The 25,863-nt window shown below is 36.6% G+C and overlaps 1 protein-coding gene across 2 annotated transcripts in view; it reads right to left on the bottom strand.

The window, feature by feature from the left end:
* The window catches only part of LOC139687944 (carcinine transporter-like), a 34,192-nt gene that overhangs the window by 2,303 nt on the left and 6,026 nt on the right, over positions 1 to 25,863 (bottom strand). For both annotated transcript variants that reach the window (XM_071585309.1, XM_071585310.1), the window contains 8 exons: positions 16,412 to 16,839; positions 13,104 to 13,222; positions 11,728 to 11,890; positions 10,884 to 11,041; positions 7,279 to 7,447; positions 5,666 to 5,893; positions 3,700 to 3,914; positions 2,582 to 2,769 (listed from right to left, as the gene is read on the bottom strand). In XM_071585309.1, coding sequence (XP_071441410.1) covers positions 2,582 to 2,769; positions 3,700 to 3,914; positions 5,666 to 5,893; positions 7,279 to 7,447; positions 10,884 to 11,041; positions 11,728 to 11,890; positions 13,104 to 13,222; positions 16,412 to 16,752 — 1,581 coding nt within the window. In that variant the 5' untranslated portion in view covers positions 16,753 to 16,839. The remainder of the gene's footprint in view (positions 1 to 2,581; positions 2,770 to 3,699; positions 3,915 to 5,665; positions 5,894 to 7,278; positions 7,448 to 10,883; positions 11,042 to 11,727; positions 11,891 to 13,103; positions 13,223 to 16,411; positions 16,840 to 25,863) is intronic.

The following is a 25,863-nucleotide window of genomic DNA, read 5'->3' as shown; positions in this document are numbered from 1 at the left end:
ACACACGCATGCATGCTCATATGCATGCCTATATATATATTACGCAGTAATAAATGTGTTATTTCGTGATAATTTCATTTTTTTAAATAAATGTGAATGGTTGCTTTGACTCGTTTCTTTTTGTAGCTGTGTATCGAAGGAAGGATAACTAATTACTGGAGGGGAAATCAATCCGCTCTGCCCTGGATCATTTTAACGAAAAAAAAAGTCTACAAGTTTCCAAAATGATCACGTATTAGCTGGCTCTACTGTTTTTTTTCATTCTTTTTCCAGCAAAGTTTCTTCAAGGATTATATATTTTACAATGGTCATATTATGTGTATAACGGCTTAGGAGAAAACTTTTCGGACCCGCTTGGCTTTTATGCGGTTTATTTTTCCTCTTTACCATTCTAAAACTAGTAGATTGGTTAGAATTACATTTTTAAATCATTGAAAGCGACTAAATGTGTAATTGTTACACCTACGAGAGTATTTTTTTATTAAATGTGGCTAGAAAATACGATCAAATATTATTCATTGTGACAGTGAAAATTTTCATTTCACAAACTCAGGTACTGCAAATCTTATAGCTATCTCAGGGAGCCTGAAATGTTATATTTAGACGGCGATAAAACAACTCCTGAGTAACCAGAGTATTGCTCCCGCTTTTAGCACTTGCCTTTTGGTATCAGTCTAACGATCTAAATTAAGTTTTGACATTAGGCATGGATCTTGTTGCTTTTCAAAATATATGGCGAATTATACATACATCTTCATTTTCTTCAATGTTTGAGCTTGCGAGTGGCCTAATACTCAGCCCGTCTGGAGACCGATAATTACTATGACGTTATGTACGATTGCATATACCACGCGTTCTTTTACCTGAGAATACGTAAACTATTTACGTCATTTGGTAGATAAAATGGTTCCATAATTCTTGGAAAACAGTAGCATGTGAAAAGACTTCTTTCTGTTCCTAAATAAGAATATCATGAAAGTACGAGCAATATGTTTCCATAATCATAACCAACAAAACCGCCTGATTTGAAGTAGTGATCTCCGGAAAAATACTGTCATGATTTTGTCATTTAAAAAGCTAAGCATGATTATAAAACTGAAGCTCTGGTTCCGTAAATTGGTTCCATTCCGGAAATTCCAGATCTCCTAAAACATTGCTATCATATTTTCTAATAGTAAATGCATTGAAATTTACTTCTATAACTTTATTAGCCTTACAGTTTCAGATAATGTAATGCTACCAATGATATTTTTTTGCTCTCATAACATTCTATTATTAAGATCTGAATACTGAACAATGAAGTCAAAAGGTAGTAGTGTGGGTTTCACGCAAAATCAGGTAGCTCTTAAAGTCTCCCAAAGAACCTAAGTCCGTGTTGTTGTCACTGAACAAAAATGATAACATTGGAACGGCTCGAATAAAGTCGTGATAGTTTGTTAATTGGAACGTAAATCCTCATGCATAATATCACAAACGTACACACACACACACACACTTGGATTGGTACATGTCTAAGCAATTATGATGGAAGGGTACTAAAAGCTTTAGGGCGCTATTAATAGCTAGAAATAAAATAACTATAAATAGAAACGCTAGACCTCCCGCAGTAACTTTAGCTTTTCCATTATACTTTTCGTTGATTATGCTTTATCTATAACTCTATCGCTCGTACTACCTTTGCCGTACTGTCAATGGTTTCCTTCACGTATAAAGGGATATCTTTATTGGATTTATTTTGCTTGAATAAAGCGAAAAAAAGTGTTTCCTATTCCAAAGTTCATAGGTTCTTCATATTTGTCATATGCCAAGCTGTAATCTGAGTAGCGTACTACTTGTTTAAATCTTTTACTTCCTCAGAAGGCAGTTGGGATTAATCAAAAGGGTATCGGTAACGTGACGTTTCGAGAGCGTCAGCAGACCAACTCAAATGTAGCAAATGTTTCACAGAAATCGCAAATGCAGTATCCAGAATCAATCATCTAGTTATCTAGTGTTAATTTATTTATACCCAGCCTTTTTTATTGCCGTTCCAACTTCCTAAATAATTTTAATGGAGGCCGTATAAATAATTGGCCTCAAATTATCGCCGCTTTGTACTTCAAGGATTTAGATTTCATATATTGAAGGTCTTAGGGAAAGGAATCTGTAAATATAATTAACTGCTCATGAGGAGAGCTTAATATCATGAGAGTAAAAGACATTCAGTTGTTTTATTTTCACCATGGTGATGTCATTGTGAACCTTTTTGGAGTTGCATCGAAAACGAGCGATGCACTATGATGGGCGATGCACTAATTTCACGGCTAATATTTTCTTTAAAAGATACATGTAGAGTTAAAAATCATTTAAAATGGTCAAAAAATGTTGTTTTCCATCCAGATAAAATCACAGTATACATATAATATTGTAGAATATCACATTAAGTTTATTTAACTGAGTTGAATCACATCCTACACCATCGTTTGTATGCATCATTCCAAAACTAATTTTTAATATTATACATACATTTAGGCAAAGGGGGCGAATAAGGTACGGGAAGATGCCGGTTTGTCATTTCAATAAAGGGGGAAAAGATACTTACCAGGTATACTACGTAAGGCCCGATGATACCAATTAGACTGGCTATGATTGAATTTGTTGAGGTGCCTGTCTGGCGTAAACATGTGGGATAAGTCTCCAATGACTGCAAGTAGACGGCGTAGAACGTAATGCAAACTGAGAACTTGGCGAACACCGCAAACCCAACGGTAACAACCGTCAGCCCAGGGTCTACGGAAAAAGTAAGATATGAGTTGCTGATCTTTAAATAAGTACTAGAGATGCAACATTTTTATTCCGTTTCTATATCCGTCGATTCACCTCCAGAATCTAAATTAATTTACGTCAACTATTATTTCTAGTCTTTAATTATCCAGGGTATTCTAACAGGTAAATTTTAATGTATGTCTATGTCAATTTTATGTTAGAAAGAACAATAAAAAATGAATAAACCTTTTAAATCATTATTTAAGAAAGAACGTGCCATATCTAAATTCTTATTTTTAATGGATATTCCAAATATGAAAACGTAGGTATTATTAAATGGAAAAGCAGTAATCGATAGAGATGCTTTTTGGTGGTAATATAATAGTAATTAGCCTAAAAGTATAGCGATCAAGCAAACTTCCCCAATTTTTCGTTTCATTTAAGTACGTTGCCGGGGAATCGTGAAGGCATTCCGCTTTCTTCTTAACGCCATTTAATTCGCGAAAGTTAAAATTTCAAAAATCTTTTTCGCTTCCCCGTTTAAAATATAGATTTAAAATAGCTATTTGCCCCATGGGGTTTCATTTTACAGATTAATATTTTAGGAAAAATGAAAAATTGATGATTTGATGGTATTGTTATAAAGACTTTCTGTAGATCCATGCGAGTAATTTTTGTGAGAATTTCCAATTCGCATAAGATACTTCCACAAAAATTAAGATGTTTACATTTCATTTACCCCTGCAGCCAAACTCTCGCGCACGCTTAATCTCATATGGCTTTTCTGCCTGAGTAGGTAAGAAAAATGGGCTGGTTAAGTAGGTCGATTGGAATGGAGTATAGTTTTCAGTTTCAAATCTCTTAAGAGTTGAGTTTTTTTATTGCACGGGGAGTAAATTTAAGGTCAATGCATGCTAGTCATTTGTAACCTAAAGTTTACGTGATCGGCCTTACTCTGGACGACGGCGACGAGAACGGCGCAGGCGATTGCCAAGAGGATGAAAAACACAGACTGCGTCCACCGCCTGCCGATGTTATCTGTACTCCACATGGCCACCAGATAAGCTGGGAGCTCAACGAGCGACTGGAAGAAGTAGTTGAGGAAGGGATTTCCGGACATGTTGCCCACGTTAAGAACCAGCGAATAATATGCCAAAGAGTTGATTCCCCTGAAATTGTAATATTTCCCATGGAGTCAAGTCAGAAAGTAATCAGGAATTAACAAGAACATTTGGGCAAGTATAAATGATTTCGCGAGTGAATTGACCTATTTAAATTTAATACATATATTTTTGCTTCAGCGAGATTACTACCGTGAAAGATTCCACAATTTATTATGTGATTCAAACCGATAAGAAAGAAAAACAGTCCGCGAATGGTGATAATTTCACATTACAATTTTAAGGCCATAACACAAATCTCAGTAGTTAGCCCGAAGGTCGGTTTCATAGGTGAGGGTTACTTTCACCTTGTTCTAAGTCCTGTATAATGTCGTTGATTTAAACATCAATGTATGATGACCAGCTCCTTTTTCTGCACGCCTGTAGTTTCCCAGGAAGATCTATCTGGTGCCCGAAAAATCACAAAGCTTGGGAGAAGCTAAAGATGCCAAGATGCGCCACCCAAAATAGAACACGATACTTCCCGTCAGTAGTTTAGAGCTCAACTCACTGGACTACCACTCCTACATAACATCAAGGACCTTACTACCACTATAAGACACGATAAATCCATGCTGAATCAATAATTATTAATTCAGTTAAAATTCAGTAGAGGAAATGCTAAGTTAATAGAGAAAGGATAATAGAAATGAATTGCCGAGAGAGGCTTTACCAGAAGGAAGCGATTGAATCCATATATTTACATTCCATATAATTTCAATCAATATAACTGTTTGCAAAAATTATGCATGAATGGATCTATCAACTTAAACCATCAACTACATCTAGCTTAAAATGTCTGGAATGAATTTTCTATTTCCCATATACGCCTAAAAAAACTAATACTCCTGCATCTTCAGGAATTCTATCGCTTCTAAAATATATAAAAAATTATAAAATATTCATCATGTTAGCATTATTTTCGGTTATAGTTAGGTGAATGTCCAGTTATTAGGAAATTTTATGAGCGTGAAAAGATTGTCTCTATGATTAATTTGTTGTTTTCAATTCATATTTTTCTGGAGATGATATGGTATATCAGATCAACAACGTAAATTGTTGCATGTAAGGACTTTCTTTCGTATGATTAACATTTTTCGAGTGATCAAACTAATACTTGTGTAGAGTGAACGTGATTGGGATAGTGCATGCATGGCTGGTGACCTAAAATCCCCAACACACGCCCATGCAGCGCCTTGTGAGGTATTTATGTACGCGTAGATTAACCGAAAAAAAAACACATTTAAACACTGTTGATCCGTTTGATATAATTAAAAGTTTTCAGTACTTTACTTGAATTATTACAATGATATTACGCACGGCACCTTAGCAGCATTAAATAATTTAGTAGATCACCTCAAAATTAAATATAACGATGGGATTTCTTAGAATAGAATTTCTTAACCTCTCCTAACAACACCCTACCTGACATTCAATCCTACAATAAGTCCTTCAATTCTACATTCTTATTTTCTTTCCTCATTCCATCCACCATGTATATTCTTTTCCTACCCCTTCCTTGTTTGCCTAACGTTATTCCCTCCATCACAGTCTTCACTTCATCTCAAATTAAAATGAACTGCAATTCAATGACAAATCAATATTATATGGTCACCATTACTATTAGGAGAACATTATCAGCTGCGTTCAACGTCTCCATGGCAAGCATTCACTGAGAAATTCATTAATATAGTTAAATTCGCATTTTGTAAATGTAATGCGAAAAATAAAAATATATATAAACGAAGGAAATTTCTTACCAGCAGAGGAAGATAAGAAGAGTATAACCAGCTAATCTCTTACTAGAAAATAAACTAGCTATCCCGAAAGTTTTTTCCTTTCCACATCTGCTTACAGTCTCCTTCAGCATTGCTAAGGCGTTAGAAGGCAGCTTCCTGCCATTTACCGCCGCTATATCACAAAGTATTTTGTAAGCCTCTTCAGGTCTCCCTCTAGCCATGAGCCACCTTGGTGATTCGGGCATCATCCTGTGAATGAAATAAATAATTTAATTACAGTTGCCTATAATCATAGAGCAAGTTTTTCTATACTTATTACGTTCTATATTGAGCGATTCTAGCGGAATTTAAAGGAAAGTCAATCCTTAGTGGGTCCTAACTATGGGCGTCATTTGTCTATACGTTGAGTAACGTCATTTTCTTTGTTTCAGGAAGTCTGAGATTGAAGTAACTCAGAGTATGGAAAAGGAGGCACGCAGTATGATTAGGCTCCCTCATTTAAAAATATTAAAGTGCCTGGCAAAGACACGAATCAATGATGGCTGTTTATGGAAATGATTGCCCGTCATATGTCACAGTTGTGAGTGGAAAAAGAATTTTCAAACTAGCCATATGTCCCACAAATATGTTTTGGTCCAAAGAATTCTGACCTACCAATAGCCCACTTTTAAGTCCGTTGGAGTCCTATGTGTGGAGCGTGATCGAAAGGGTCACCATCAAGGCCAGACTTCCAAACATTGCGTTATTGAGAGGTATTATTGAAGTGGCATTTCCGGTATGGACCGTGGCGTGTTAAAACGGGCCTGTGAACGCTTCAAATCGAGAATGGAGGCCGTCATTCAAGCAAATGGGGGATACATTAAATAAATTTGCCTTTTTTATGATAATTCAAATAATTTAGTATTATTTTTTTCCATTTTTCAATAAAAAATTTGGAAAAATTGTTTAATTTGTACAGATTTTGGCGCCGCACTCTGTTTATTATTTACTAGTCTCGAACTCTGCGATCTCTTAATTCTTTCATGAGAAAAAATAACTTGGAAAGCTACGCTTATGTCAATAATTTAAGAGTAATATGACAATTCATTAATATATGTATTCTAATCTTATTCCCTAAAAGCTGATAACTCATGCATTAGTTATTTAAATCATATCTTTCTTCATTGATTTTATTACTTTTGAGTATGATTTCATATTTAATCAAACAAATATAATACTCGTAGAAACTGTGAAGAAATTATACATTTCCAAGCAGCTGGGGCAGTTTGAATGGCTGATCTGAATCCTTTGATATCGAATAATCTTGCTTAATTATAGCGGTAAAAATGCACTTCTCTTTCTAGTGAAACATTTCTACTTTCAAAAATAGATATCTCTCGGCCATTTTATTTTCTATGTTCCCTTATTCTGATTCTTAGACTAATATGTAGTTTCTTTAAACATAATAGAAATCGTGGTGACTAATGCCAAGAATTACACCGATATTTTCAATATAAACCGAGAATTATTCATAATTAAGTGACTTGATAGAGCTAAGGTAACGATATTACCAATATGCGATAACCAAACATAACTTTTATTGAAGAAAGTATTCGTGATATTCAACAGCAAAGTGGGCCATAGGGGATACTTACTTGATAATTAATAGAAATATTATTGAAGGTAGAGTTGTTGCAACTGTCAATATGACCCAATCGCCCACAGCCCATGCCAAAAGCGGTGTCAGACTAATTCCAAGAGTCCAACCTACGCACTGAAGCATGTTTATTCTGGACCGATTTTCTTTGCAACAAAACTCGGTACCTGTAAAAAAGATTTATTTTTACCAATAATATCTATCGTCGATTATGTAATCATTAGCACACTAGTGTAAATTACACTATTAATACTATCCACTTCTCGTCAATTTACTTAGTTGTGACTTAAGCTAGAGCTTTGATATAAAGCAGTTGAAATGAGATATACTACCAAAATAGGTGTTTAATAAGGTTGAAGTTATTATTTTATTTCTTGTATTTACGAGTACTGCAGTATTGCTATAAATATTTACGCTGATCATGTGTGTCAATATGAATCAAAGTACATTAAAAAAGTACAATTGCCTAAATAACTTATTAAGACATATACACCGTACACCCCAGGGGAAATTTATATTCAATTACTGGAAAATTTTTTTCAATTTACCTGTTGTATTACCTAATTTTCTTATTCATAGGTTTGGTTTTAGGCCGTAAAAAAATCGATGTACTCAGGCATTTTAACGCAATAATGTACTCCAGGCTTAGCATTTTAATATGATTTCTAACACATGGATACGCGCACACACAAAAATGTAAGTATACGTGACTTTATACATATATTTATGTATATGCATGTATGTATATATATTTATATATGTGTGTGTGTATATATATATATATATATATATATATATATATATATCTGTATATGTATATATATATATATGTTATATATATATATATATATATATATATATATATATATATATATATATATATATATAGTGTGTGTGTGTGTGTGTGCAGCCGATAGTCCACTCCCTACCATCATTCACCAAAGATTCATACTCTTTCCTGGAAAGGCTAAAATCAACCTCCCTCTCTCCAGATACCGAGATTACCATGGCCACTATAGATTAGATGCCACATCCCTTTATAAATCCAATCCTCACTCAGAAGGTCTGTCCGCTCTTCAATACTACCTCTCCCAACGTCCTAAGCCACACATAAAATAAGCACTGATTTTCTCCTTAGCCTTCCCGACTTAATCCTCACCTGCAATTCGTTCTCCTTTAACGATAAATTCTTCTTGCAAATAAAGGGTTGTGCCATGGGCAGCAGGTTTAGCCCTTCCTATGCAAACCTTTTTCTTGATCTCGCAGAGAAAACAATTCTGATAAAGCAGCCCCTGAAACCTCAATTATGGCTCAGATATATCGATGATCTTTTCCCTCTCCGGCCATATGGTAGTGAGTCCTTGAAAACGTTTATTGCCGACCTCAATTCTTCGTCCTCTGTCTCCATCAATTCTACCGTTTCCTCCTCCCAAATCACCTTCCTATATGTAAACGTATCATTAATAGGCCAAAAATTTCCCACTTGTGTACATATAAAACCGAACAACAAACAACAAGAGTTGCATTATAAGAGTTGTCACTCATATCACACCGAACGCTCCATTCCTTATTCCCTGCTCATAAGAGGACACAGAATCTGCAATGACCCCGACTCTCTTGATAATTTCTTCTTAAATCTACACCATTCCCCCCTCAAACGAGGTTATCCTGAATCCTTCCTAAACAAAAGGATCCGAAGACATGCTTACACTCCCAAACCTCCTCCACCGCGGAAATCCACCCCCTTTCAATTTTCACCACATACCTCTCTGACCCTGAATATCTGCGATTAATCCTAAAAGACCTCTACCCTATCCTGAAAAACCATATTTCCACCGTTAACCTTTTTCCCGAATGTCCCTCTGTTAGGTAGCTTCAGGCGTGATGTGGTGGAAGTCGAACAGAATGAAGAACAGATCGTAGCACTTTTCCTTGGTGACTGCTGCCATACACCCAAGTGCACCACTTGGCACCCTAAGACTATGTGTACTGATTTTAGCAAGTTCGAAACGCTGTTTTCCCGTTATCCTTTGTAATTGTCTCCCTGGTCTTCCCCCCCCCCCAATTTCCCCCCTCTATCTCCCTCCCCCCCTCGTTTCCTACGACGTCCTATCCCCTCCTTCCGGAATCTTAAATGTAAACAAGACGGCACACAAATTCAATTTATTACCTGATGATGATGCAATGCAACGAAACCCGTTCGTAAAATAAAAATTTTATTAAGTGGAAAAGTGCTACGATCCGTTTTTCATTACGTCCTTCTGTTACTTTCAAACGCCCCACCTACTTATCAGATCTTCTCAAATCAACCAATTCACTCCTTAAATACCTGCCCCATCTCAAAACCACTCCCTTGCCCTACAACAAACCTAGATGCAAAACATGTCCTATTTTCAAAACCAGAATCCCATCCCTCTCCTACCCACTTTTTAACTCTCTGCCACCAATTTCCTACTCCTCATGTATCTCCAGCAATGTAGTTTACCTTCTGAAGTGCCAACTATGCCCTGCCTTTTATATTGGACAGTGTACCTCACCCCTCAATATTAGAATAAATAACCACCGGGCCTCTAGCAAGAATTCTTCCCTAATTGGCATGCTCCCAATCCCCAAACACACCACCGAGCACAACACTCCATTTGATAAATACTATAGCATCTCCATTTCAGCATCCCTCCCACCCTCTCACCCTCCACTGAAACTCAAAACAATAGAGCAGGCGTTTATCTGGCTCATGGATTCCTGGAATTGCTCAGGTATAAATATAATAGACATTAATTACTTCGATCTTCACATATTTTCATCCCCCTTCCGCTCCCAACGCGTTCCATATTAACTCCCCACCCAACTCTTCCCCTCGCAAACCTTTCCTCACCTTCCCCTTCCATCCAGCGTTTCCAGTCCCTTCTTTTGCTCAGTTCATTCCTTATCTCCCTTTAGGAGGTGGCGTGGACCACCGAAAATTCGAAACCTATCGAGTTTCTTTTCTTTTTTTGTGTTTTTCTGTGTTTTTGCCTTTGTCCACTAGTGCTAACTTCATATACTATACATTATTATTCAAATCCGCGAGAATTTCACATAAGTATTATATATGTATAATATACATATATATGTACATATATATATATATATATAATATACATATATATGTACATATATATATATACATATATATGTACATATATATATACATATATATACATATATATACAAATACATGCATATATATATATATATATATATATATATATATATATATATATATATATATATATGTCTTTATATGTATATAACACTCTTTGAAAGCCTCACGGACGTGAATAATAATGAATAACACTTAGCACTAGTGGACACAGACAAAAACACACAGAAACACCCAAAAAAGGGACTCACTATTTTTCGAATTTTCGGTGGTCGTGACCACCTTTATCAAGGAAGAGAGGGACAGACCTTTATATGTATATATATGTGTGTGCGTTATATTTATTCCTCTGGAGAAACTAGAGCAGGGAGTAGCGCAAAGTGGCCAAAGCGCATTCTGGTTGCAAGAGAATTTCATACTTCCAGGTCTCATAAATTTTGTAATTTGGTTAAGATCCTTACCAATAGCCAAGGGCGACTGAAATACTGGTAGAAGACTGGAGTTGGATAGGAATATGCAAATGGCGAAGAGCGGGTAGATCCCGGAACAGAGGACGGCAGCCATACGACCAAAGACCAGCAGCGGAATCGCGGCCATGAATACTTTCTTGCGCCCAATCCTGACGCGAAAATGAATTAGAGCATATTAGTCACCCACAGGCGCAGTAATGTGAATCATGGTCTAATTTTTGTGCGGTTAGACCTCGTTGATGGCCCTAGTATAGAGATACATTCATGCCAGGCCAGAATAGAAACACAATAGATTCAATCCACATATTTGTACTCAGTAATCATATGTGTTGAGTTCCGAATTTTTTACTCATTAGTTTCTTATTACCAGATAGGCGTAAACCGGAGGATAAAGGAGGCACAGGTTTAATAAAATCATGCAGAGCCTTGCGTGCTTGATAGTGTGATCATGACATTGAATTTATAAAAATCAAAATATTCAATCATCATGCCAACTTTTACTGAGTAAAGACTTCAACCTTAAAGTTTTCATAATTTCAATTGAGATAGGTATTAATATATTTTAATGATATTCATTTGGGTACTTAATTAACGTTTTTAAACGAGAAAAAAATGTATACCTGGATTTCCGCAACAAGAATACATTAATCAATATCTCATCTTTAATGATAATGTCATTTTAAAAAAATAAATGTTTGAATTAATATGTGATAGAATTTTACTAAATATATATGGGATACTTTCAACATATAAATATTCCATTGCTCACAAATGTTTGTTTCTTTTATAATGTAATTCAGAGTATATAGGAACGTTGTTTCCCTGCGGAACTCACGTGTCGCCCAGCTGGCCAAATACAAAGGCACCAATAACATCTCCAATCCTCGCGTACATGAAAATATTTGTTACTCTGAGTTCGTTCTCACACACCCAATCGTTGTCGGAAGGAGTTGTTCTGACGTACCAAGTCGTGTCATATTCCCATCCATACTGACAACCTATGGTGTAAAATGGTAAGAGGAAGAAGAGGACAGTTTATGGAAAAGTTGAAATGCATTGTGATAAAAGTTGGCTGAAATCGAAGAACGAACCGTAAATACAATATTAAAGACCAAATTTAAAACTTTAATTTTAAATACATAGGCACATGAAAATTCTATAATTAATTCCTCTTTGATTTGTAATCACCTTTTATTCAAACTTCCGGATGGAGCTCCCGGGAACAGGTTCTTGCTTGCGATGTATTTATATTGTTTTATGTATGCATATGTAAGTGTATACATATATACACTCATATATACTTGTGTGTATATATATACATACATATATATTCTTTCTTTAGGGACACTTCACCCCATTTTTTCTAGATGTGATAATATTATATGTGATGTTAAAATAAATTTACTATCTGTAGTGGCCCCACCTGTGGCTTTTTAGTAGAAATTATGAGTCCCTGTTATAAAGCAAAGTGTTGTATCTCGACAGAGCTCATATCTTTTCCACAAAGATATCTTAGCACAAGCATATCGTTCTTGCTCCAAATAGGTATTTTCCCTAACACTCTAGTATTATACCTAGTTCGCCAGCCGCTAAAGTAATTGGGTCGTTGTAACCATGGCAAATATCGCGTTTCAGGCGTTTCTCCTATGAGTACACGCTCAAAAAATGGGATTTTAGTATCAATGAAAGTGCTTTTGTGAGTTTTAATATTAATCTTGAATGCGTTTGAATGATTAATAATTACCATTAACTATCCGCTTATTATTTTATTACATTATACTCTCAATATAACCATAAAACCAGTGATTTAATTATCGAATACCGAGTCAATAAAATGTTTAAATTACAGGTGGTTAATGCATCGAAAAACAGCATCTATTGTGTGATTGTAAGCAAAGAACAAAGAAATTTACACTACTATTTTCATTCTAAGATTATTACCTCTAGCATTTTCGAATTTCAATATTTATATTGATATATTATAGAAAAACATTATAGTATATTAAAGTAAGCTTTATATTCCTAGTCTTCCATTTAGAAACCAGGAAATGATATCGGTTAATGCTGGTTTTATAATTAATTTTTAAGCAATATTATGAATATGTTCTCAATTTACAACTTTTAACTGTATCTTATGGTTATTATGCACGGTGGTAATAATTTTAATGCTACGCATTAAAAAAATGTTACATGTATAACTAAAATACTTACCTGTTATTTCTTTATGAATCACAGTTTGATTAAAGAATTGCTCCATGATAATGTCTTCCGCAGTTACGTTAAACATTTTACATTTACTATAGGCCATATCCCCTTTGGTGCCTTGTTCTCTGGAATAATATATGTGGTGAATTCATTATTTACAAAAATTTGAAATATAATTTGACTATTTCAGTGCATTTTTCACATAAGAGTAATTAATATATCTTTAAAAGGCTGTGAAACGTAAGCCAATATAATATATTTATCAATCGCCAATATAAATCACCATCTTTCTTGATGAAATATTTAATTTTAGAGATTCTTTTGCAAGGAATAAGGTTTAAATGCCATATACTGAAGTGATATAAAATACTCTGACGAGAATGCAATCATAAAAGAGTGCATGATATAATTGGAGAAAAATAATATCAAGAAACATATTTCACAGAAATATCCTAATTCATGTATGGAATCTTAAAAATCATATAAATATTGAAATAATTTTACTGCTTAACATATGATTTTTATCAAGAAACTTTTTAAAATTAATTCGGTATGTATTCGGATGGTCTGGAATTTTGTACTTGTATTGGAACTTAGAGAATACATACTGTACCAGGTCTGTTGTTGAAATATCCATATTTGTGAAAAAAATCGAGAAGATCTCAATTATTCTGGGGTAGCGATGCACATTCTCTTGATACCTTTATATTAGGGCGGTAATTTATTTATGCAACTCCTCGAAATTATCAAACTTTTAATTAAAGCATTGGATCATCAGCAAAGATTATTGAATAATTCGTGCCAGAGCTCGTATTTCTCGACGTTCTCGATTTCGAGAATAATCGACTTGTGCTGTTCTCCAAGAGGAATGTATTTATAAGTACGATTCTTCGCGTCACTCTTTCAAAGTGACAAATTCGATGGCTTTTAATTATTTAAAATAGAGCCAACCGCAGCTAATGGAGTACCCAGGTGCTAATGATTTTAGTCTATTATTGAATTATATATGAGTTAATCGTCACAATCACGTAGTACATAACACAGAAGATCCAGCAGTTAAGCTCAAATATCATCTGTAAATGTTAAATTCGGAATTATTCTGATGCGTGAGTAAACGGGTCATGGCACCATTTCTGAGTAATTTATTAATTGATAGATGAGTAAAATAATCTGAGAATTGATTTTGAATGCTAGGAATAGCTGAATTTTCAAATCAATTCTAGAAAAGAGAACTTGCTAGGAGCAAGTTTGCCTTCACGTTTTATGTATCATATAAAGGTATCATATCTACCTGTATTCACATGAGTAGCTTTCTCATCTATAACGTCATTTATATTTTCATATCTATCTGGAGTGAGATAATATTTCCACATGTTCTGTTTCATTTATCTGTTCGAGTAGCCCCAAGAAACCCACATGCCTGGGTCACTTTCTCCACAGCGTGGCCCTCTCGAGGAAAGTTCCTCGGAACTTGATAAGTACAATACATCCGGTCGTCCGTCTTTGAGTGGGGATAGAGAATTGTTGCATAGCAAGTAGGTAAAATATCGACCATAATTAGCACTAAAATAGTCAGGTGGACATTGTCTTATTTAAAAGGAGTTTTTTTACCACAATTTTGTTAAAATTTTAGCACCATTAGAAAAACATCGAATTAAGTACCGATGATCGTTTTTTGCTTTTTTAAATTACTTCATTTCGAGCTACGAACTTGGTACATTAGTAACTAAAATGCATACAATGTTGAAGAAGTAAAAGAGTACATTCCAATTCTGTTTAAACTTTGCGTATCATACTCTAAAAGTGCAGAAATCATCATCTAATACAAATCTTGCTTTCTGGTCATGGTAACCATAGCCGCGGTATTTTGTTTTCATTAGTCACAAATGAATTTATTTATACTTGCAAAGAATTTTGTGCAAGGTTAAATGCTATAACAGAGGGGTTTCAAATGCCGTTAAATAGGTTTGGTTCTGGTTTTCAGGAATCATTTTTACAATCAATTCACGTTTCTTTATTTGTTTCTTTTTCATATTGCCTTCGTTTTTTACGAGAAATATAGCAATTATTTCAGAGGATTCATATATATTTGTTTTGTGTACAACTGTCCAATATTTTATACCACCATTTATTTCGAAATGTTCATAGCCTCTTTTCCGTAGGTTGAGAAATACAACAAGGATGTTTTGTGACATTGTGGTTTTCATTTGATGACTGAGAGCTGGAGAAGAACTTTATGTAGAACTCCAAAATCCGAGGGCGTGGGAGGGATAACGAATGCAAATGGTCCACGAAAATTGACGGGTTGGAGGAAATCCAAGGTTACAGAACTGTAAACTCAATGTTAACACACTCTAAAATTTCTTGGAAAAGGAAGGTTACGAATAACCCAAAGTGATTATTGTCATAACTACCTAATCAAGGGCCCACACACCGTTGAGAATCCGGAAAGCATTGAGCATAAATATAACGATTAAAACAAAAATTAAAGGTAACCACAAATAGATGTGTATTGAATTTCCATCTTTTTGGACTGATGTTGAGGAAAAAGAAATGATGTGAATAAATTGCATTCAAAATCATGCACAAAATATCTTCTGTTACAATTTGGAAACTTAATTAATTGATTGACCTCAAATGTGATTCATTTATGACTTGATGGTGAAATACATTTATTTCATATTATTATTTGAAGAAAGTGTAAGAAAAGCATAGCTTTTTAAAATGGGGTTGGGAGGGTAATACGGTAAGGCGTCACCAATGACGGCGTTGTAAGCGCAGTAAAAACTTCGATTTTATTGCAAAAAGTTTCAAATTACGCATCAAAGCCTGCCAAGATTTATGGTCCAAGTATTGGACCCTCTTTTCGAGTACGGACATACTGCAAGTAAAAATTTTGTGTGTTGAATTTCTTTAGACTGTTTGACTGCATTACGTTACTCTTTTTATGGGCAAATTTGTATTTTCAAGTACATCGACACGTGAAACAACGACCTCATTCTGCAACACCTCTCGTCTCGGAAGTCCAAAAGCTCAACAAATCGTGCGTAATTATTTTTAACATTTTTTTTGCGTGTGCCCCACCCTTATAGGAAATCTGGCACAGTTCCCAGTCCGGTTTTAGAGCCTAACCTTGGCCCACCACTACGGAATTGATCGGGCGTAAGAGCAATGATGAAGTAAGGAGTGGGACCTGGGGAAACGGAGGCCTTCCTCGACCAGGGCTAATCAGTTTGGGCTTGCGGGCACCGAAATGGGCCGATGAAGGTCACCTTCATCTTCGGCCGACCTCTACCACCGACGAGAAACCGCACCTGGGCAGGGTCAGCTCCTTCCATCGGTCCCTGCTGATGTTAGATTCCAAGGCGCCCGGGACGTAGCACCAGTGCTCGGGGACGGTCATCGCCATCACGTAGTTGAGGAAGGACATGGAAACAATGGCGCTGAGGCTGAAATTGAAAATTATGTTGAACCGAATCTGGAATTTCCCGTGGCTTCCAGCGGCTTCCAGGAGGTTGTCAAAAGCGTCCTGCTCCTCGCCTCCTCCACCGGGGGCACCATCACCGCTGACATCCTTCCCGCCTCCCGCCGAGGCTCTCCCGTCCGCCATTAGCAGCCGGTGAGTTGTCTCTGACTCCATGGCTGATGCGTCCATTGCGGCTTTTTATCGCTTTTTTCAGGGGTGGTGGCTCGTCAAGCCCTCCCGTCTTTTGTGTATTCTTCTTTGCCAAAGACCAGCGAGCTATGAAGGAAGGTTAATCATCTCAATGAGCGTAACAGAAAACGGTACGCTGTGAATCATGAAATTGCGGAAATGGGCTTGCTGCAAGAATGAATTACGAACTTTTTTCTATCCACTCTTCATTCGACATTCAAGGTATTTTAATGAAATTACTCTTTAGGAGTGTAATTTATTGATAGTACCTTAATAGAGTGTTATGTTTTTGCTTCCTAAAAATGTAATTAATGATTTAATATGGCTATTTTTTCTAAAGGAAAGAAAAACACCTTTATCTTTCGCTTATATAAATAAATTATTAGTCAATGAATAGTATTTTTCAATTGTGTACAATTTCCTAATCTAATGCCTATTAAGCGTTTATATGGTATATACATACATACTGTCGCATGCCTGATTGATAAATTAGTTCAGCGAATTAGCATTTGTTTTTCTTCAAACTTGGAGATTCACCCGCATAAACTATTCGTGCGATTAACAATATTTCGGGGAATATTGTGATGCTCAAATTAAAACGTTGTATCGATGCCTAAAAATAATCGCGAATCCTAGAAAGCGATCCAATTTCTAAACGACCATCAACCAGCAGAACCCTTGTAAATGTCGATCTCGTGCGAGCTGACAAAGCGAGAGTTAGATAAAGATTTAGGCTTTCCAAAAAATGTTGTTTCTGAGATTTTAACGGAAGATATTGAAATGAAATGTGTGAGTGCAAAATTCATGCCATCGTCGCCAGAGCAGAAAGAATTTAGGGGCTTCAGTCGTAGGGGACTTGCTCCAAGCCGCAAACGATGACCCAGGTTTTCTAAAAAAAACGTCAATCCTGGAGTTGAGTCATGAGCCTATGAGCCCACGACTATGACCCTGAAACAAAAGCCCAATCTTTCCAATCGAATTTGCCTGGGCATCCTAGTACGAAGAAGGCCCGGCAAAGTTGGAGCAACGTCAAGGTCAAGCTGACTGTCTTTTCCGACCATGAAGGGGTTGTCCATTATGAGTACGCTCCTCCAGGTCAAGTAATAAGAAAGTAATATTGCAGAGTAGCTCTTCAGCGGCTGAAGGATGCAGTGAGGAGGGAACGGAGGCTGCTGTGGCAAATTTTGACTGTGACCTACAACATCACAATGTTCCGCCCATTCATTGCGTGTGGTGCAGGATTTCTTGGGGGGAAAGTATCACACAGGTCTCTCAGTCACACTGTAGTCCCTGCAGTTGACCAGCCACCTTACAGTAATATGGCTCCCTTCGACATCTGGCTTTTGCAAAGCTAAAATCGCCGCCGAGAAGTCACAGGTTTTAGTTAGTAGTCGGTTAACGAGACAAAGAAGAATGCAAAGAAATACGATTAGCTAATGACCAATCCCAAAAAGGACTTTGCCAATTGTTTTGAAAATGGAAGAGCCGCTGGGATAAGTGTGTGAGGTCCCAAGGGGAAAATTTCGATGAGGGCTGAGGCGTCATTGTTCTAGGCAGGCTATATTTCTCAAAATATTGCATGGCTGGATACTTTTCAGAAAGACCTCGCGATGTGTGTGCGTGCGCAAGTAACACACGTAAACGCTTCCAGGTGATCTTCAAGTCCTCCAAAGTTAACTAGGCGTCGTCGTATAAATACCTAAAAAATATAGGTTTAGGGTAAATTGGTTGGTATTAGATATCAGAGGAAAATAAAGTCTAATAATAATAATAAGATAATTGCTGATTATTTCTGGGATTTCTGGGAGAGTGAGAATTGGTTTTATTGCCGCCAATATGGTTTTAGAAAAGGGCACTCTTGCGAAACTCAGCTATTTGGGCTCTGCCAAGAAATGTCCAACTCTATGGATGCGGGAACAGAAGTGGATGCTATAATAATCGATCTGTCAAAATGCTTTGATAAACTTGACCACGGTCGCTTAGTGCTTAAGATGAGCCAATTTCCACTACACTTAACCCGAGATGGAAGAGTAATCTCGTGGGTCGACAATTTCATGGAAAGTCGAACAATTAGTGTCAAATTAGGAGTATTGTATTGCGAACATGCGAGGGTAACATCAGGAGTCCCACAAGGAAGCATACTTGACCCGCTCTTGTTTTTTTTCTACATAAATGATCCCCCGGATAAAATTAAATCTCAGATAAGACTTTTGGCGAATGACCGCATTATCTATGGAAAAGTCGAGAATGACAGCGACCGCGATGTACTGCAAAGGGACGTCAGTAAAATGGCGGATTGGGTGATAAATAATAGGATAAATATTGAAGTTAGCGAATGCGAATCCATCACTTTTAGTAACAAGGCAAATAGAACCAATAGGGGCTACAAATTCTCCGAAAATGCCATTTATAGTAATGATAACTGCAAATACTTGGGTGTATACTCATATTTAACCAGGGTTTTAGGGTGAGAGCTAAACGTGAAATACATAGCCAAGAAAGTTTTCAAATCTCTGCTTTGGGTGATGGGAAACCTCAAAGAAAGTATTAGAGCAACTAAGGAAAAGGCGTATAAGACCCTGGTAAGATCAGTTTTAGAGTACTCATCACTTGTATGGGACCTGCACGAAGAAGAAAACATTACAAAACTGGAGAAGGTATAAGGAAAAGCTGCCGGATATGTACTGGGTATGCATAGGAGGATGGAGAGTGTGACTGAAATGTTAAAAACGCTGAGCTGGGAACATTTACAGAGTAGAAGAAAAATAAGCAGACTTTGTGGAATGTTCCGCATTCTCAAGGGAGAGAAAGGTCTGGTAGGACTAAGGAAAGAGGCGGGAAATCCAAATTGTATAGGGAGTAATGATCACAAATTCAAGGTAAAATGCCAGGCATACAGAACAAATTTAAAAAAATTTCATTTCTTAATAAAACAATTGTTGATTGTAACAGTTTACCTGCAAAACTATTCGAGTCTTTTCCTGACAGGGTAAATACTTTAAAGAAAACATGTACACACTTTATATAATAATTTGATTGATGTGTTGTGTAAAATTGTGTATAAAAATGTAACAGCTAAGTTTTGATTTTTTTCTTGTTGAGGGGGAAACTGATGCAAATGAGATGGGGATTTTCTTTTTTTGTGTTAAAGATTGGTGTTTCAATGTTTCGTTTAAGTGTATCGTTTTTGTTTGACTGATTTTATTGGTTATCGTTTATGATGTTGATTGGATTTGAGACGTCATGTTGTTTTTCCAAGGCAAGTTTAACTGTAATACTTTGGACTTGTGTGCCGCCTGACATTGTCTATCTGCGCTTGTGCGTTTTAATAATAGAAATATATTTTGAATTTAGAGTTTGAATTTGAATTTACAAGTTGGAACATAATTAAAAATCGCAAAGATGTTAGGTAGACTTTCAGGTGCATGTGTATGTTAGTTGGTAGTTTGAGTGTTTGCATGTGTGTGGGGTGTAAATGTTCTTGCATGAATATTTGGCATGTTTTTTTGTGGATGTATGAATTTGTGGTTTTTGCATGCAGTTTTTTTTCTTTTCTAAATAACGGGTGGTGTCCTAACACCCCCCGCCACACGCCCTTGCGGCGGCTTGCGGGGTATAAAGTAGATGTAGATGAATATATGTTAATGAGTCACAATCAGCTCGTAGCTTTATAAGGACAGAAAGAATTTAAAAAAAACTTTATAGCTTCCGGCAGTGTAAATTCCTTGCTATATAGGTCGTAAAATGTTTGATTCGGTCGAACTTCGCTTTCCGCGGGTTAAAATTTTCCAAAGCCAGCCTTCGAACGGAGTATTAATCCGTCCCCTTGGTAACCTTCACGTCAACATACTTTTTGATCATTAAGACCGCCATTACATGCATACCATTATTATAGTGGGTCATGTACAAAATACAGAAAATACCTGAAATAGGGGTGATTAATTAAGGTAACGAATGCAGTCATTGCTGATACCGTATGTATTAACAATATCAAACAAGTGAATATGCTTATAGACTGCAACGACAGACGGACTTCCATTTGTAGACAGTTTGTGTGAGGATATTCAGACTTCGCCTCCATTGGAACGGTTCCTGCAGCAGACGTGCAGCTTAGCGGAAGCACGTGTTACGGCAAGTTGCGCAAGACTATTTTTGCAAGGATAACAATCTGGTCCAACTATATGGAAGTTGGTAGTATCCATAATGAAAGGTCCAACTTTACTTTTTTCCAAAATTCCAATAAATAATCCAGAACGATACGTTAAATTAACCAATTACATATCCTTGTACGTAATTAAACAGTACAAGATGCGTTCAAAAAGTAACTGGAATTTTTTAATTTCGCATAGTGCACCATGAGTTCTTGCCACAAGGTCAAACAATCAATAAAGAGCTACTACTTACAAGTTCAACGCCGTTTCTGTGAAGAAATATTTTTAAAAAATCGCCCGTAATTGTGGCGAATTAATTCATGGATTTTTCCCCTCGGTGATGCAGTCCCTCGCACTTATCACTACGTATTCGTACATTTTTGGTCAAAATAGCACTGTAATGATGTACCAACCTCCATATATGGCTCATATGACTTTGTCAATTCTCAAGAGAACCTTAAATGGCCGTCGTTTAGCAAGCATAGAGCGTAGGATTAAAAGCACATCGCTGAGAGGTCTAAAAGCCATACCAAAGATCGAGTTCCAGCTGTGTTTCGAGGATTGGAAAGGCTCTGAAATAAGTGGCATAATATCTAATGAGAGCTACTTCGAAGGGAATAACATTTCTTTATACGTCTGAATAAAATTCTCTCAAAAAACTCAAACTCCCGTTACTTAATAAATACGCGTCGTATTTTTCTACTAATTCGTCGTATCCTAAATCCAACACTCCCTCCCTTTGGATATCTATTAAACATGAAGAGATTGTGTTATTTTTTCAACATGCACCACCACGTGAAATGCATAATGCAGTGATTATTAAAATTTACCAAGCCTGACCTAGTTAACCATGACCTTGGTTTCAGATTGAAATTCCGTTTCCAAACAAGGCAATATGATTGACTTTTCACAGTCTTTATTGCAAAATATATTAATTCGCAGTTTTTCATCATTCTCCTGCATTCTTGGAGTTGCATTTACTTCACTTTTCGCCATTTGGGGAAGCGGTTTATGTAGAAAGGAAATGTTATGTAGGCATAAATCCAAGGATAAATTTCAATTAGAGTGGGGAAATAGAAGAGGATCCGTCGTAATATTGATTTTGCAAATTTATTGATAAATGCTTAGTTTATATCACTATAAAAAGAAAGTACTTTATCATACGAATACCCTTAATCACTCAAATTATTGGTTGATGAAGAAATCATGCCTTAGGCTACGGAGGGTAACTGACTCGTTGCTGGCTACTGCAAAATCTCATCTAGTTAAATGAAAAGTCGAAGGACCAATATCCATTTAAGAATTGTACGAAAGATAAGAACTTTAAGATTCTGTCGAAATCTTCGGTAGATTTTTCTGCAGCGAAGCGGGTTAAAACCGTCAGAAACAATAGGTAGCACGTTCAACCGCTCAGGTAGTAGCACCAGGTACGAATGTATTTCTTTTATCTATGCTTTAATCCGGGGGAGGTATATGTGTGCCAGACAACACGGTATTCACCATTTACCACACACCCAGCCAGATTGGTGGTAATACTGGAGGAACTCAAGTTTTCAACAATCTCTACTTTGAGTGCATAGTGGAGAGCACTTTGAGTGAGTACACCGTCCGTCAAAGGGAACGTTAAACTGCATACCCCTTGGCGTATTACGTTAAGAGCAGACGAAACCGTGTTTCTCTCAACCCTTCCTCATTTCATATACATCCCTAACGGTAAAAATGACCTCAGCTGTCGGTGGCCTCCCCTAAAACGACTACTACTGCTTGAGTAGAAATTAATTAATATTTAGAATACTGCCCTAGTCTTTGGTCATAGGTAAATTGTTTGACGAAAGCAAACGAAAGTAATATGCCGGCCATATATATATATATATATATATATATATATATACATACATATACATATACATATACATATACATATATATATACATATACATATATATATATATATATATATATATATATATATATATATATATATATATATCTTCGAAATGGAACGCTCTTCGGCGACGTACAAATATATAAAAACACAGATGCAGATTTTTAGAATATAGAGACACAAAGAAAGGACACTCACAATTTGTAATTTGACGTTTCGACAGCTCGGCTGTCATCTTCAGAATGGCGTTCTCGGGGGATAGCGGAGAGGACATGTGCGGGGGAGAGGTGGGGGAAGGAGAGGTAAGGGACCAATAGGAAATGAAAAAGGGGGTGGGGGATATGTAGGCAGCCATATGATGCATTCAGTGGGCTTGGTTCAGCCCGGGCGGTTTAAATGATTGGGCCACCCAGATATGCGCCATCTCGCATCCCCCACCTCTCCCCCGCACATGTCCTCTCCGCTCTCCCCCGAGAATGCCATTCTGAAGACGACAGTTGAGCTGTCGAAACGTCAAATAACAAATTGTGAGTGTCCTTTCTTTGTGTTTCTATATTCTAAAAATCTGCATCTGTGTTTTTATATATTTGTGCGTCGCCGAAGAGCGTTCCATTTCGAAGATAGATAGCCATTTTATTTTTAAGTGTCATATATATACACACACACTGGGGAATCTACCCGTTAAAGTAGGTTTTGGATGGACACAACTACAAAATGAATTTTTTTTTTCTCCTAATAAAAAACAACACAACATCCTACTCTACAAAAAGCCCCTCTTCATCTCTGAGTACTTTCTCCCTCCCTTCATCCCATCCAATATCCCAATCCTGTTCCAATCCCTTCATCGTTTGCCTAAAATTCTCAACTCTATTACAGTCTTCAACACTGCACTGCCGATTAATATGCTTTTCATCCATTTTCCCTGCCTTCTAATGATTTCTCCCAACGATCCCCTCTCCTCCTCCACTTTAACCAGTTATTTTCAGTCCACTTTACCTACTTCACACCCACATTTCAAAAGCCTCCAATCTGCATCTATTTTTCCGCGTCAGGGACCATGTTTCCGCGCCGTGTATAACTACGCTCTATATCTGAGCTTTGACGAGCTTTTTCTTAACATCCTTACTCAACCTCTCTGTTATCAATTTCCTCCTCCTTGTGAAAGCCTTTTTACCAATTGCAATTCTCTCCTCATGACCCTAATACTTTGACCATTTTGATCTCAAAAACTTCAGATATTCGCAACCTGTTCCACTTGCTCTAGTTTTTGCCCTCTTATTTTAATATTAAGCTTAAACTATATCTTTCTGGAAAACTGCACAACCTTTGTTTTATTTATATTGATCCTTATCCAATGTCTATGGCATTGAATTTACAATTCACTCATCAATACTTACAAAGCAGAATAGGAATGGCGAAGATGATTTTGTTTCGGAAGTAGAAAAATTTTCCCCAATCAATGCTAACATAAACATAATGAAGCGATTCATTTGAAGTTATATATCAAGTCCACTTCTCTACGGGTATGAGATTTTGAAGGTAGGATTAGCAGAGCAAAAAGAAGTTCAGGCGATCGAAATGTGACATTTATAGAAGAACGCTAAAAGTAAAATGTATATACAGACCAACACATGTAGGAGTACTTCCTGGGGTGGTTGATGAGAGAATCTTATTGAGGATACTCAAAATAAAAGAGGGAAATTGATTAGATTTATATAATGTACGGTAGTTTACCGAAGGTTATAACTGAAGGAAACATGGAGGGGAAGAAGTAAATAAGAAAGACGGGACACCTAGGAGGAAATGAACATATTTGCAGGGAGCAGGAGAGTTTGGACAGCTTCGACAATCCAGTCGTATTTATAATCTATTAAGATGACATAAGGGACACGACTAGTGCCTCTGATATTCCTTCCCGGTTCCACTAACATCTTTCGTTTGACCATCATTTAAGACGGCCGCACTGAGTTACCCTCCGTCGATCCTCCTCTCGGAGATTGATGCCTAGGGGAGTTACCCCCTGCACCTGACCCTTACAGTTGCGCACCTCCTATTCCTCATGGGAACTAAGATCAACATTCTAAGCTCTAACTATTATGCCTAACCATCATCAGCAAAGTTAATTTATCACCTAAAAAATTATCCATTCTGTTTTTCGTTAATTTTGAATTTTTTCCTCTATTCGCGCGGTGTCGTTTTGACGCGTCTCCGAACAATGGCATTCCACAAAAATAATTTTACTAGTGACCCGAATGTCTCACACTACCTCCAATGAACTTCTTTCCGAGAGCTAGGACGGAGAAAAGAGGACGGGTAAAGCAGGAACAGTGATCATTATTTATCTTTATGGATATTCTTATCTCATTATGTATACTAACATCTAACCGACGTAGTTAAGTTAGGATGCAAACTATAGATAAGCTGTTTAGAAATCACAGGATTATATTGTATGTTTTGAGTATTACAGGTATATTATTATTCTTATTGGAACAAAGGTTTTCTACTACAATTTTGAGTTGAAATCTGTAGGAGACGGAATTCAACTGAGATTTCCTCAAAAATCAACGTTTTTAAATAAGTGCTATCCTGCCTTAGCGCCATAATCCCGATTCCTTTCTATCCCTGTCAATAATCCAGGTAGAGAAATAAGGTTCTTGCAGAAAAATTTGTTTTAGGATATACGATACAAAAAATCAAGTTTATAGTGAAATCAATAAATATTGTGACAGTGTTGGATCAGTCCAGTATTTATACAAATATTCAAGCCACCGAAAACGTTTTGTAAAGCGCCTGAGAAAACTTTATTTTTACAGACTAGTTTATTGTTGAAATTTATTTCAGAGAATATGAATTTCAGAGAGGCTGGGTATGGAAGTTCATGGTAACTGATAGCGACAGTAAGCACAGGTATTACACGGAGTTACGATTCCTTGCCGATGAATGCCATAAAATCGTGAAGCTACACTGGCCTCCACAAATACCGCTCCGGCTTCTAGAGATAGCGCTGGAACTCCACAGCATATGACAATAAAGAAAATTGAACTTTAGTTCACCGGTAAATAACGATACATCAGC

Source organism: Hetaerina americana, unplaced genomic scaffold (assembly GCF_022747635.1).
Source record: "Hetaerina americana unplaced genomic scaffold, ioHetAmer1.1.p SCAF_2, whole genome shotgun sequence".
Lineage (NCBI taxonomy): Eukaryota > Metazoa > Arthropoda > Insecta > Odonata > Calopterygidae > Hetaerina > Hetaerina americana.
Note: the sequence above shows the minus strand (reverse complement) of the source record. Positions and strands in the feature narration are given on the sequence as shown.